Source organism: Nuphar pumila, chromosome 3 (assembly GCF_984573655.1).
Source record: "Nuphar pumila chromosome 3, dmNupPumi1.hap1.1, whole genome shotgun sequence".
Classification (NCBI taxonomy): Eukaryota; Viridiplantae; Streptophyta; class Magnoliopsida; order Nymphaeales; family Nymphaeaceae; genus Nuphar; species Nuphar pumila.
In genome coordinates, this window is record NC_143251.1 from 14,707,803 (window position 1) to 14,723,572 (window position 15,770).

At 42.5% G+C, this 15,770-nt stretch overlaps 1 protein-coding gene across 1 annotated transcript; it reads right to left on the reverse strand.

The window, feature by feature from the left end:
* Positions 1 to 7,412: 7,412 nt before the first annotated feature.
* Positions 7,413 to 15,431, reverse strand: LOC149842080 (inositol-tetrakisphosphate 1-kinase 3-like). Its single transcript, XM_089998881.1, has 10 exons — positions 14,903 to 15,431; positions 12,750 to 12,831; positions 12,488 to 12,520; positions 10,563 to 10,683; positions 10,276 to 10,368; positions 9,459 to 9,578; positions 9,198 to 9,374; positions 9,042 to 9,097; positions 8,882 to 8,966; positions 7,413 to 7,807 (listed from the first exon to the last, which is right to left on the reverse strand). Exons 1-10 carry the CDS (start codon positions 15,175 to 15,177, stop codon positions 7,710 to 7,712), a joined length of 1,140 nt encoding a protein of 379 aa, XP_089855007.1. The 5' UTR covers positions 15,178 to 15,431; the 3' UTR covers positions 7,413 to 7,709.
* Between the last annotated feature and the right edge of the window lie 339 nt (positions 15,432 to 15,770).

The following is a 15,770-nucleotide window of genomic DNA, read 5'->3' on the forward strand; positions in this document are numbered from 1 at the left end:
AAGTTGTGCAGCTAAAAACATGCAGGTCAGTAAGGAACTCATGTACGCTGAAGTTATTATGAATGAAAAGTCTACTTCAGCAATGATAGGCTTCGGGGCCACACACAACTTTGTCTCGCGGGAAGAGGCAGAGCGATTGGGCTTGAAGCATGGGCCAAAGCAGAGGACCATTAAAACGGTAAACTCTGAGGCCAAGCCCATCCTTGGTGAAGCAAGGGATGTGGCTATTCAAGTGGGAAGTTGGGTCGGTAAAGCCAACTTCTCTGTGGTGCCCCTGGACGATTTCAAGATGATTTTGGGTATGGAGTTTCTGCGAAGCCAGAATGTTATGATGTTGCCAAAATTCAACACGCTGACGATCATGGAGTCAGACCTGTCCCACACAGTGCAGTGCCTTACGCAGAAAGGCAAGTCTTCAGTGTTGTCGGCAATGCAACTAAAGAAGGGTGTCAAGCATTGGGAGCAGACATTCTTAGTGGCAGTGCGCGCAGAGGAAGGGAAGGTGGAAGCAGCAGTGCCACCGACCCTAGCCCCACTGTTGGAGGAGTTTCGAGGGGTGATGCCCCCGGAATTGCCAAAGCGTCTTCCGCCAAGACGCGAGGTCGACCATAAGATTGAGTTGACCCCAGGAGCAAAGCCTCCCGCAATGGTTCCATACCGTATGGGGCCAGCAGAGTTGAAGGAGCTGCGCAGGCAGCTAGATGAGATGTTGGACGCAGGCATTGTTCGTCCATCAAAAGCCCCATTTGGTGCCCCGGTCCTTTTCCAGATGAAACATGATGGCTCTAAACGGTTATGTGTGGATTACCGTGCTTTGAACAAGGTCACGGTGAAGAACAAGTACCCACTGCCATTGATAGCGGACTTGTTCGATCAGCTAGGCAGTGCCCGTATCTTTTCCAAGTTAGATCTGCGATCGGGTTACTGGCAGGTGAGGATTGCTGAAGGTGATGAGCCGAAAACAACTTGTGTCACCCGCTATGGTGCTTACGAATTTCTAGTAATGCCATTCGAGTTGACAAATGCTCCAGCCACGTTCACGACTTTAATGAACCAGATCTTCTACCCTTACTTAGACAAGTTTGTGGTAGTCTATCTGGATGATATCGTGATCTACAGCAGTAACATGTCGGGCACTTGCGAACAGTGTTTCAGGTGCTGAAGGAGAATGACCTCTGTGTTAAACGAGAGAAGTGTCTCTTCGGGCAGGAGGAGATCAGCTTCTTTGGCCACGTTGTGGGGCGTGGTGTGCTGCGTATGGATGGGCAGAAGATAAGGGCCATCTAGGAATGGGTTCCGCCAAGCAAAGTGCCAGAATTGCGGTCATTCCTCGGCTTGGCAAATTATTATCGGTGTTTCATTGAAGGTTATTCCCTCATTGCTGCGCCCCTCACAGATTTGTTGAAGAAGAATTGGGTATGGCTCTGGACAGGAGCGTGCCAAGATGCCTTCGAGGGCTTGAAGAAAGCCTTAGTGAGAGAGCCAGTGCTGCGACTGCCTGATCATTCGAGACTCTTCGAAGTCCACACGGATGCCTCAGACTTTGCCATTGGCGGAGTTATTATGCAAGATGGTCATCCGATCGCATATGAGAGTCGCAAGCTGAAGGATGCAGAGAGGCGTTACACAGTGCACGAACGTGAGATGACCGCCATTGTGTATTGCCTCAGGACCTGGCGGCACTACCTTTTGGGTGCCGAGTTCGTCGTCAAGACGGACAATGTGGCCACGAGCTATTTTCAGACGCAAAAGAAGTTGACCCCAAAGCAAGCTCGATGGCAGATGTTTTTGGCTGAGTTCGACTTTGCCTTAGAGTACAAGGTTGGAAAAACCAATGTTGTGGCGGATGCTCTGAGCCGTAGAGCTGAATTAGCTGCTGCGTGCGCAGAGCCTTCTGAAGTGCATTTGGAGGGTGCTTTGCTGAGCCGCATCCGCGAGGGTACGCAGCAGGATCCGACCGCACAATACCTTGTTTCTCTGGCGCAGGTAGGGAAGACTCGGCGATTTTGGCTACAGGACGACCTCCTCGTAACAAAAGGGGGACGCATCTTTGTACCACGGTGGGGAAGCCTTCGTCGAGAGCTACTCAAGGAGTGCCATGATACACTATGGGCCGGCCATCCTGGCCAGGAGCGGACCTTAGCACTCCTTGAGCGTGGCTACTATTGGTCGCAGATGAGAGATGATGTTGAGGGGTATGTGCGGACATGCCTCATCTGCCAGCAAGATAAGGGGACAAACCAGAAGGTTGCACGTCTCCTTGAGCCTCTACCAATTCCAGAACGTCCTTGGGAAAGCATCTCTATGGACTTTATTGTTAGTCTGCCAAAGGTAGAGGGCCTAAGTTCTATTTTGGTCGTGGTGGATCGTTTCTCAAAGTATGCCACCTTCATTTCAGCTTCCAAGGAGTGCCCTGCAGAGAAGACTGCAGAGTTGTTCGTAAAGCATGTGGTGAAGCACTGGGGCATACCAAAGAGCATTGTGAGCGATCGCGATGCTCGCTTCACGGGCAAGTTCTGGCGTGAAGTATTTCGGCTACTTGGCTCTGATTTGCTGTTTTCAACAAGCTTCCATCCGCAGACAGATGGGTAGACAGAGCGCATCAACGGGATACTGGAGCAGTACCTTAGGCACTTTGTTAGTGCCAATCAGAAAAATTGGGTGAAGCTCCTTGATGTGGCACAGTTTTGTTATAATCTGCAGAAGAGCGAATCTTCAGGCCACAGCCCGTTTGAGATAGCCACGGGGCAGCAGCCACTGACCCCGCACACTCTTGCCGCACAAGAAAAGGGAAGGCCATCCTTCGCCTATCAGTTTGTTCGCGACTGGCACGAGCAGAATGAGTTGGCGAAGGCATTCTTACACAAAGCGGCGAAGAGAATGAAGAAGTGGGCGGACAAACACCGTCGGCCCGCAGGGTTCCAAGTTGGGGACCAAGTGTTGGTGAAGCTATATCCTGGTCGCACAGGCATCTTCCGCGGGCGGCACCGCGGACTACTCAGAAAGTATGAGGGACCCTTCACCATCACAAAGAAGGTGGGCAAGCTGGCATACAAGTTGGAGTTGCCCCCAGACTTCAAGGTGCACCCGGTGTTCCACGTGTGCAACCTCAAGCAGTTCCATCCAGATGATGGAGACCCAGAACGCAGTGTGCCACAACGCGCTCCCATCATGCAAAGGGCTCCGGCAGCACAACGGGCCGAGAAGCACCTCAGTCAGATCCTTCACCACAAGGTCAACTACTTGGGGCAAGCGAAGAAATACTTGGTGCAATGGGAGGAAACAGCAGAACCAACGTGGGAGCCTGCATTTCGAATGAACGGCCGCTACCCGGCTGAAGTCAGGGCTTACCATGAAACAGATGGCGCCGAGGACGGCGCATGATTTGAAGGGGGGAGCATGTTCCCTTGCGACTTACAGTGTACAGTTGCGCTAGAGTCTGTTTTGCTTTTGTTGAGTCTGATGTAAGCTGCCCGGTTCAGGTGAATCAATACCCCGAAGGGGCAGCCCGTATACTTGAACTGTAATCGCCTGCTGGCAAAATTGTGAATGAATTAAATGCGTTGAGCTTTCTTTTGTTCACCCTCGTTGTGATTGCTTCTTGTGATTGCAATTTCTCTCCCTCTATTCTCTCTTGCTCTCTTGCACTCTGATTACAAGCTTCCGTGACCGGCAAGCGAGCTGACGAGTAGGCTTGCGGCGGTAAGCAAGGACCGTCGCGCCGCGCTGGCCCATTGAAGGAAATAGGCCCGTGACACAGAGCGTCATGCTACTTTTTGCAATTTTAACCAATTTTATAAATTGTCCAAAGGTAAAGGGTATGCTTTTCTTCAAACTTTTCATTAAGGTTGTGTTTTTGAAAAGTGAAAATATTGTTAAAAAAGAGTCGCTTTTAAAAATCTCATGAAATATCATAAGAAAGTGAATCTCACAAATGAGATTTATTTTCTAAATCTTACTTTTGGGTTTTGTGCCAATTCTTTTTTACGAGGTTTGCTTTGTTGAAGTTCTGTTGGGTACCGTTCAAATGAGATTGCTTTCATGATTGAACCAAACTTATCTTAAGTTCTTATTCTGTTTTTACATTTCTAAAGAAGATGCCTAATGGTTTTTCAACAATTTAGCTCCGGGTTCATATAAATCTTGGTTCCATCAAGTACAGTTTATGGAAGCACTTTTAGGTTGCTATACCCTTTTCATGTCATTGGATCTCATTGTCCTTTTTTTTTCTCTTTTTTGAAGGAGGAAAGGTAAACATATGATTCACCAAAATAAGGAATCATCCAGAAGAAGGCCTGGTCGTGGATGAGAACTCGACTAGCAAATCAGAGAAGAGCTCGAGATTACATTTAAATACGGGCTGTAACCAAATTATATAGAAAACATCATAAGGAATTATCCTGCAAATGAACAAAAGGGGCATTAAACCTTCAGAAGCAATGATTTGATCTGGACATAAATGGTGGATCAAAGGTGGTCCATATTAGACATTATTTTACATTGCAATTTTGTGAACCTTTCTATCACCAATCAAATTATTAGTATTTGAAAATACTAATGGTATTTGTCTCTGCATTGTTTAACCACCAATCAAATCCTAAAGAAGCTAATCTCACCATTTTCTGAAGGAGTCCTTTATGTCATAGGGTGTGTGTTCTGTTCCTTTTAAATTCAATGGGAAAACAAGCTTTTATAGACCAAGCTAACTCTGTTATCCAAATGAGCCATTTAGGGCTCATTTATTTTAGTAAACTCTGTCTGGTTTGACCCAGACCCGACCCGTAACAAACTTTATAGCAACAGGATTTGGTGATAAAAAAGGAGGTCCTATTAGAAAGCGGTTCTGACCCAAAGGGTCCGATTAGTATATGGAGATGGATATGGTTTATGAAATTTCATACCACACCGGGGTGCAACGGGAATTCCGATTAAGACCCATGATTTTTCAATATAAAAAGATTAAATTTTTTTATTTTACCCCGTATGAACTGTGTCTGGTTCATTTAATCCCTATAGGGTCCGGGTATGATTTTTCTCATAGCAGACTCAATAAGAACCGGGTCCAGACCTGGTGCCTGCACCTCAAAACAGATCCAGGTTTGGACTCACCTGGTTCTGAACCAGATCCGACCCGTTAACACCCCTACAGATAATCCGACTATTTGGGCATCACTTATTCATACTGGGACTCATTATCAATCGCCACAACTCGATATTTTACAGGCCCAAACGAGCCCATGACCGAACCAAGCTAAGCTGAGACGCTCATGTCGTTTCTCAGCGGCAGCATAGAACTTTGACCGTCTTTATCCTTCTTTTGGATGGCATTCCTTTTCCAGCTTACCCCATCAAAGAAAACGAACGAAAGGTCCTAAATCACCTACCGCTTCCCATTATCCATTATCTTCGTTGAGAGAGAGAGAGAGAGAGAGAGAGAGCATGGCTTCCTCATTGCTGGCGTCAAGTTTCACGCCGAAGAGCCTCACCATCTCTTCTGGTAGCAGAGAACAAGGGGTGGGAAGGAAGGTTGTGATGGTGGTGGAGTGCTCTTCCAGGCCAAAGAAGAAGGCGACCTCACATCACATGAAGACGAGGCCGAGAAAGACGCAGCCTTGGGATATCAAGCGACGCCCGACCGTGTACCAGCCGCTGCCTCCCCTCCCACCCGACTGGTCTCTCGACCCATCATCCTTGCTGTCCCCTCAAACCGACGGCGTAATCTCTGCAGTTGAAGCGGCAGCCCCTGTTTCGTAAGCCCTCTTTTGGGTTGCCTCTAGGGGTTTTTGCTTTTCTGTGGTTTTTCTTTTTCCCTTAATCTTCGTTGTGAACATGGCTGCTTTCTTCTTTTGCTTGTTCGTTTCTTTAATGGATTGCGCTTTCTTTTAGGCGGTTTCAAATTGGTAGCGTCTCTCTCTCTCTCTCCATCAAACCGTAGCAAAGTCGAGAATAAAGTTGGTTTGGCAACAATTTTAACTGCTGAATTTCATCGTAGTGTTGAACGTCTGTCGTGTATGAGGCTCTGTTTCGCAGCCTTGAATCGGAGATTGGTTGCGGTTTCCAGTGCTCTCTGCTGCTTGGGAGCAATAGTGTTGCCGAGAGCAGATCAAGTGATCTGCCAAATCACTTTTAGAAAAGTGATTTGGCATCCTCACCGTCCAAACAGGGACCATGAGGTCGGACGGTGAAGATGCCAAATCACTTTCTTAAAGTGATTTGACAGATCATCTGGGAGGGGCAGGATGATCCTATCAATCAATTGGATCACTGTGCTGTAACTAAAACGAATCGAGCACGCTTTAACGGCCTTCAATTCCAGGTTTGGTTTGACAGACAAACCTGTAACATGCACCATGCGTTTTTCTTTCCCAACTCAGAACAGCCAGTCACCAAAGAACCTGTAGCTTGTGGGTATGGGTGTCAATGGGTTGGGTTCACCCAGACTGGACCCGTACCAAACCCTATCGGGTCCAGATATGAAGACTCGATTAAGAACCGGGTCCAGACCCGAAGGTCTCATGGGTATAGTTTGTTAAATTTTATACCAGACTCGGGCCTGACCCAAGATCCAATTAAGATCAGCAATTTTAATTTTCCAATGTAAAATGATAAAAAATATTATTTTACCGGGTATAGCCTGGCTTGTTAAATGATATTGTTTCTCTTATGATGGGCCCGATTAAACCTGAGTCCAGACCCGATACCATACCCAAAAATTGGGCCCAAGTTTCAAGTCAGGTTTCAGGTCCGAACCAAAGCCGACCCCATTGACACCCCTACTTGAGGGGCATACACGATACCGAAGGCCGCTGGTGGTGTTGATTTTGAAAGAAAAAGGCAAATAAATTTTTTATTATTAATCAAGTTTTTAGAGATACAATATCAGGAAAATTTTTAAAAAGTAAAAAAAAAACAAATATTTACGAAAATTTTACAATTCTTATGATACTAACATTTTTATTACGCTTTTTGGCCTCTTTCAAAAAAACAACGATAGTTATCAATATGCCAAAATCCCCATCACAAAACTCGTAAGGTCCAAAATAGATGATAAGCATTCCTCCCCCTCACCCCTAATCGGTTTTCCTCTCTCAAGTCTAACGAGTTTTTTTTCTGGGTGATAAAGCGGACGTTTACTCTAGAGTCTAAAGAATACTTTGAAGCCCAATGTTTTTATGAATACCACCTTGGGGTTAACTCTAAACATAGGTCGCACTATCATAGCCAACGGGTCTCAGGTTGAATCCCAAATGGTTATCACTTAGCTTGCCTATTGGAGAAGAAAACTACCTCATTTGATAGATAACTTTTGTCTCCCTTGGGGAGCATGACTTGATGACTTTACTGATTTATATGCAAATCATGTGCCTATGGTCCAGTTAGAGACAAAAAAAAATACACATGTACAAGCGAACTTGGAGAATGAAACTCGGAATGTGTTCTAACAGAATTGGATAAAAAGGGAAACATCGAAGACAACAGATTAGTGGATTATGCTACTTCAGAAACAACAGATTCATGCGAACCATGAAGACATATCTACATCTCTATGTGACTGCCTTGAACTGCCATTGAAGTTTATCCCGTGCCACGCTTCCATAGCAGCCAGAAAACACAACTTGTGGAATTTGAAGGATGAAATGCCTCCTCCATCGATGGTAGGATTCACAATATCCTCTTCAGCATGCACTAAGACCGCCAATTTAAGCCCATTAACCATTACCCACATGACGCCTTTTTGACTTGTTTTGCGCTAGGCTCAGGAGGAACTCAGTGAATACGTGCTCGTATCCGGGCATCTTGCCAAAACCTGAAAGATTTTAAAAGGCTGGTAAGGATTACTAGATATTTTTCCTTCACATTCTTCAGCGTTCTCACTAAGAAAATCAAGTAGAGGTGACGAACAGACAAGGTGCCATTTTAAAAAATATGCCATTCATAATGGTTTTTTTGTTTTTTCATGTGTTGGTTACTCTCTCCATAAGACAAGCTGTTTCTTTTGTGTTTACTACAATTCTTCGTCTGCCTGGTTGCCCTTTCCGTCAATTAACAGGTCAATCTCTGGTGTTGATCACAATTTTTAACACAGTATTTTATCAGCCTGTTTGAAAATGCAATACTACTGTGGGGCGTGGGTTTTTACTTTGGAAAACATCAAGGAAATACTGTCATATTTGAGAGAAGAAAAATTGCAAGGACAAATAAGATTATTGTTGATGATGAGGAACCCTTGACGAAGCGAGGAAAACCCCAGGTGGGGGCTCGGGCCTCACGACCACCCAGACTTACTAGCCGACCTCTGATTATTAATTTAACGTTATCTACATTTGTTAAATGTGATACAATACATTCGACCTGCATTAGACTACAAGAGTAATAGAACAAAATCTTTTCTAAGAAAACAAAAAACAAAATTACAAACGAGACTGACTTACCTGAATGCTCAACTACATAACTATATAAGAAACCTTCTTGTTCTTTGATTTTACCCCAAATTGCAGAGGCAGTCAGGCTGGTATGTATGCTTGCACATGCATGAATGGGGCCATGTGTGTGTGTGTACGGTCACCCTTTTTCATTATGCTGCAATACTATGTGCATTCAATATGCTATTTGGTCACTGACAATAGCAATACGTGAGAATTCTGATGACAAACTCAACTCTTGTAACATCGTATAGCTACCATAGAAGAATGTGTACTCAAGGTTCAAGGATATTTATGTTCTTCTGTAGTAAATCCATAGGATAGCTGGAGAGAGATAGATAGAGAGAGAGTTGACAACCTATATATGAGATATGGGATCTGAATGACAATAAGTAAAACATGCTGATGAATCATGAAAAGGTTTAACCATCAAGTTAAACACTAATGGGGAGACGTACCGGGGAAGTAGTTAATGTCGATAACATAATAATTGTTTCTGGTACCATGGTCTCGGATTATGTCAATGTTGAATAGTTGGAGACCCTGTTCAAAGAGAGTGTAAGCAATGCGCAACACAGGAACAAGAGCCATTTACATATATTTTGTCAATGTACTTACCAACCGCCGGCGAAGTTCGTGTACAAGTTTCTCAAGCAGCGGGAGTGGCGGAAGCTCTGCAATAAGAAACAGGAGTTACAACGGAAAATTCACGACAAAAATTCTAGAGTTTCAAGAGCAGGAAACTTATTGGTCTGAAGAACAGAAGCAACTCACCAGCAACACATGGATCTAAATCAGCATCGTCAGCAGAAGCTGCAGCACTAGAAACCCTTGGAAACCGAACAACACCAACATTATGCACTGGCTCACAGTCCCCAACATCTGGTAAGGAAAATCGCCTTACAACCTTAATGGTTTCTCCAACAATGTAGACTTTGAAAAGCACACCACCTTCTCAACCACACCCAAAACAAATTTGTCATCCATCATGACGTTATACTCACCAGTGAAAAGTGATCAAAATTATTGACTTACCATGATTCACAAACTCCTGCAGAACCAAGGGAGGTTCAAGCCTTGATAACGAACATTGGTCGTAAGCAAGAGATAGCTCATGGGACTTGGCAGTTCCATCTACGACTAATGGCTTCGCAACTGTAACAATGACAGGGAAACGTTATACATCACACTTCCTATGGAACTCACACTGTATGAACAGGTGGTAAATACAACACATTGTCTTGCAATAACAAGACCGACAGCAGCACTCAAAACCATCTTGAAGTATGAAGTTACTTGAGCAACAAATTATTATGGCAAGCAATATATCACGATGATTCTCGTACAGGGCCCAGCAAAGCCACAGTTGGGAGCCAAAGGAAACCCCACACAGTGGAGTGAGACTTGAAAATGCCAACAAATATTTTAAGATATTAGAATGGGCTCCTTGTCCCCCAGATATGAACAAGTTTGACGCTTGTGTGCATAAAAATATAGGTATCTGCTCAACAAGGATATGTATAGCAATTAAAATACAGCACATTAGCAAGATAAGAACTTCCTCGCTAGAACTTTAATGAAGACAAGTAGACAACACCCCCTGGAAGATTTTTTATTTTTCCCAACCGCACATTGGCTGGCCTATGGTTGGTAAAACCCTTGAGGCCCAGCCACCTTAAGTTTCAAACTTGTGACGTCCCGTCAAGTTGGTGACATTCACAAGTCGCCCCTACCAGATGAGTGGAGCCATTGTGGGCACCCTGGACTATTTTTTAGCATTTGCTAAATGCAGAAAATTAACTACCACTTGATAGGAAATTATAATATATATCAAAAAGACCAGCACACTCACCAAGAGGTAGCTTTAGCCCAGCTCTATTTACGGCATCAGGAATTGAAGCTGGATCACCATCTATGACTAGTTGCCTAGGAACACCAATTTTTCCTGCCATAGGGACTGATTATAAGGACCGGGAGAAGAATAAAAATCAAATAGTTCATGTGTTCATTTAGATAAACATCAATCTTGTCAGAAGTTTTATATAACATAATTCCTACAAGCTTTGAATCTTTGCATCAAATTTCCAAGGACATTTTCAAAAGCATATTACTGTGTACATAGTATCAGCAGATAATTACCATATAGGTCACACAAATTCAGATCAGCAACATCCTGAAGCATTGATTGGCGATTGTGCAAATGCTCAATGGCATTAGGCGGGTCAAGGATTGTAACCTCCGGGTGATTTTGCTGGTAATCCTGCAAGCATATCAAAGTAATCAGAGCACAGTTCATTTCTACTTGTGAATTTAGTCTTGAAACTATAATAACAAGCAGATCAATATGCATGACAACCAGCAATAAAAATTATGATACTGTTTGAGAAAAGAATAGTAGAAGAAATTTACAATTGTTGGATTTTACTATTGATGCATAACCAGTTACAACCCAAAGTCCTCAGACTAACAAGCATGAATGAGATCTCAGAAAAGGTTTACTCAACAACACTTCCGGGTATGAGACCCACCCAGCATGGGTTTTGAGCGTGCGAAAGCAGCTAACAATATTTTGTGGCAAAGGTAATGGCACACTGCATCAAATCATCACCAAAAGTACGCACACACACACAGATTTTATATATATATATATATATATATATATATATATATATATAAAATCTGTGTGTCTGTGTGCATCTGTTCAACTTAATTGTTTATTAATTATATTCTTCTGTTTAATGTAAAAATGTCAAATGAATAGGTTTTAACATTAATCCCTTTTATTCTAAATAATTTTTTCCGCATCTTTTTATATGCTAGAACAAGATATGGATAATACATATCACAGATCTTCCCAATATTGTTAGTATACACCTTTTTACAACATTGAATTTAAGAGTTTGTGCAGCTTCTAAAAGTAACAAGGTGCAACCCTTTTTCAAGCAAGCCCCTTCTAGATCAAAATAGGTGTTGAATCATGATCTTAGAATAAAAATAAACATTTAGAAGATACTAAGACATCTTGAGACAGAGGGTGCTTCATTTGTTGCTAATTTACTATGGACGTTGGAGGTTGATTTGCAGCATGGTTCTCACTGATGCATTGATTGGATAGACATAGAAAGACCTATTGAAAAAAGATTTGTTTTTTCCATAAACTATTTAAAGGAGAGAAATGTAGAGTGTGGCACTTCACCTCTTAAGATGGACATTGGATTGAGGGTTCATGGGGAAGATGGTGCAGTTGATATGGCTGAATCTGACACAGTGATGCCCAAATGTGAACTATATATTTTCTGATTACTAAATGTTAGTGAAGATATGCCTTTGACATGTTCTGGACTTTTAGTTCATTATCAACAGTCTATAACTTCATATGCAGAGCATCTTGTAAAATGTAGCATAGTTGTGCCTAATTTGGGTACATGTGCATAGCATGAACCATCCTTTTGGAAATTTTCATGTCACCCTGTACCTGCACCCATACTGACATGGCGTAGTCCAAAAAACTTGATTTGTATAACACTTTCACATTCGGAATCACTAGAACACTGTCATCTTGAAACACAAACATAAGTACTGGACTGATTTGGGGGACAAAAGTGAACAGTGCAGCAGCTACCACTGGATGACATAAAACAAAAATAAACATAATAGTAAAACCCAAATACTTCAAATATGTTGCAGCATAATATAACAAGTTAAGATAGCATCAAGCAAGACCAAGACCTGACCAAGCCAGCTCTTACAGATATCAGAGGCCACATTAGCAGTGGGGTACAAGGTTAGCCATCTAGTCATGATGCGGAAAGGCCAAAGAGTAACCACAATGAATATTAAGTATCATTAAAAAAAAGACAGAGTTTTAGGCCTTTAGGCATCTAAAGATGCTTGCATTATGGTACATGCTTAGCCATCTAATCATGATGCTGTGCAAAGGCTGGGCGTTAATCCATATTGAATTAGCTCACAAGAGCAATCATGCAGAAGAAATATAAAGCATACATGTTAACAATGTGAAAAACATAAGCATAGAAGCACCATGAGGAGTAAGCATTACCAACCTCAAGAATCTGACACCACTCTTTTCCTGACAGCTGCAGAAGGCAAAAAAAAACCTCTAAATAGAAGAATAAATATCATTAAGAAAAGATGAAAAGAGTGAATATTATTTTTTTTACAATTTACCATCAAAAGCAATCCTAATTTAATTAGATGTCTATGTAAATGTGCAAAACCAACAGATTCAAATAAACGAACAAAGGGAGAGAGAGAGAGAGAGAGAGAGAGAGAGAGATTTGAAAGCCTTGGAAGGAAGTTAGAGACCTTATGCAAAATTATGTCAAATGGTCCTTGATCCAAAAGAGATCTATTCTGATCTATAGCAACAAACAGTATTCCCTTCTTCCTGCACCAATTAAGGAATAATACATGGTTATGATTTCTGATTGGAACATGCATCAACATGCTTTATAAATCTTGTTTGAGCAGTCAATGAAAGGAGAGATTTAACAATTAAATCTGTTTGACATGATCTAAGTGACACCGCCTGATACATTCAACACACACATACACACATGAGCACCCACACAGGTGTGCACTCACAAACACGCATGCACACACACCATACCACACACACATGTAGGGGTGGGCATCGGGCCGGGCAGCCCGCAGGCTGACCCGATATATATATATATATATATATATATATATATATATATATATATATATATATATATATATATATATATATATATATATTGGGCCCACAGGCTGGGGTTTTCCATTAGCGGACCAGGCTGGGCCGGCCCATTGCCCACCCCTACGCACAGGAAGGAAGCGAAAAACAAAAGAAAGCAACAGTTGGGTCAGAAATGAATGCAGATGCCTAAATCACCAGGATGAAGTAAAATAATAAATTTTGAGAAAATGACAAAAATGATCGTGCAGAAGCACACAGGCAGAAATAAAGGGAAAGGAAGGAACAGAGATGAGGAATGAATTCAAAATAAAATAATTGTGAAGGTTCACATTTAATAAGAACAAGAAAAATCTAATAAAGTAATAAAAATATTAGCCACTGAATGGACGATTGGATCGTTCCATGAAACTATATATACACATATATACATATTGTATATAACTATATGTCCCATCCGGATTAGGCCCACAGGCCAGGGTTTTCCCAAAGGGCCAGGCTGTTGGCCTGGCCCATCAATTGGCAAGCCGGGCTTTGACCAGGCCAGCCCGGTCCATTAGCGGACCAGGCTGGGCCGGCCCATTGCCCACCCCTACGCACAGGAAGGCATGTGCACACAAAGCGAAAAACAAAAAGAAAGCAACAGTTGGGTCAGAAATGAATGCAGATGACTAAATCACCAGGATGAAGTAAAATAATAAATTTTGAGAAAATGACAAAAATTATCGTGCAGAGGCGCACAGGCAGAAATAAAGGGAAAGGAAGGAACAGAGATGAGGAATGAATCCAAAATAAAAAAATTGTGAAGGTTTACATTTAATAAGAACAAGAAAAATCTAATAAAGTAATAAAAACATTAGCCACTGAATGGACGATTGGATTGTTTCATGAAGGTTGAGAACGAAGTATCCATATAATGAGCTGGAAAGGACAAAAACCTTTTTCCATACAAAATAGTCTGCTGCCCTTATCAGCAAGAAGCAAAAAGAATGACTCAATTTCGTCTAGTGGTGCATAGAACGCAACATCTAATTTAAAAATCAATGAAGGGTAAAGACTCTATCCATATCCGCATACAAGATTTTGGATCGTCAATGAAAAGCAAAATCAACAGTGCATGCATTATCTTCCACCAAAAATTTGCGCAATCTAGATGTAGATGTATAAGCCACAATAAATATATATCTGGTGCGGATTATATTATAAGAGATTATGAGGAATTTATGAGAATATTCCACTTAGGTCGTCTCGATGGCGTCAGAACAAGGATTTTATGCATGTTGACCAACTATAATTCTTCGAATCATCATCGACAATAAACAACTTGATTCTGACCTCGTCCATGGCTTATGTAGTCAAAATAAGTGCGCACATGGAAATGAAACTGTGGAAAAGTAGCTGACCCCATCAAAGCCCTAGAGCGCAATTCAGCACATCTGTGGACTCCAGTATCGTGTCAAAAAGTTCCTTGCTATTGGTTTTCTTAGATCCACGTAGAGAGAGATTAAAAATACCAATGGTGATAACTAAAATTGAAAGCAGCATAAAGAGCCATCGGCATGCAAAACCAACACAAAATAGCGGAAGTTTGTAAAAAGAAATCCTGATCGCGTAATAACAAAATTGAAAAGAGAAAAAACAAGAAGCCTCCATGCAACAAAAAACACAAATATAGAACAAAAGCAAAGTCAATTAAAAACAAAGCACGAATTCATGTTCACAAAACGAAGTCGACGAAAAAAAACAAAGGAAAAACTACGAAATTTCATTCGCAGTAAACCTGGCTAATCCTTCAAGCGTGGTGCGGAAGAAGCTCTTGATCTTCTTCGGGGTGAGCGCGTAGCCGACGACGACGAGCTTGTGCTGCGGAGGAGAGAAAGAGGGAATGGAGTTGACGCTCAACGAGTACATCCCCCCGCCCTTCTCCTCCTTCTCCCCCCATTCTCCCTCGTTCCTGTAAGGAACCTTGATGGATTCGGCGACGCCGTCAATCTTCACGGCGTTCCAATCCGAGACCCTTGGCGACACCATTACCGACTCTCCGTTGAGCCTCATAACGATCCTACCTCTATCAAGTAACAACCACCGATCGGTCGCTCCCTACCTCACAGAGAGAGCCGAAAGGAGAGCAGAAAAAAACCTAGGGATCAGAATCGCCGCTTCACCGCAACCCTTTTCGCAGAGACAGAGAAATTGAGGAATAAAGGAATCAATCGGGAGATAAGAGAAACCCTAACCGCCACATGCAGCAGGAGGAAAGGGCTCGTGATGATCGCTATGGGAAAACCTACAACCGCCAGATTTGGAGAGAGAGAGAGAGATATCTGGAGGGTGGGTATTTGTAATGCGAGGTGGAGGATGAGGGTGGGGCCCACGCGGCTCCACGAAATCGTCCCTCGGTAAAAGCAACCTGAATTTTTTTTATTTTAGTTTTTGTTTTTTTATTAAAGAAGCGTATTTTTCATATAGGTGCCGAAGTTTATAGAATTCACGTTTGAAGGCCCCGAGGGTTCGGGTCGGATAGGCCCCTGAGTTGCCCTTCGTTTACATAGATTAGATGTGAAATTACGTTTTTCACTCTTTATTTATAATTATTTATTTTTTCTTGGTTTAAACATTGATTCTCATTAAGGGTGTCAACGCTTGGT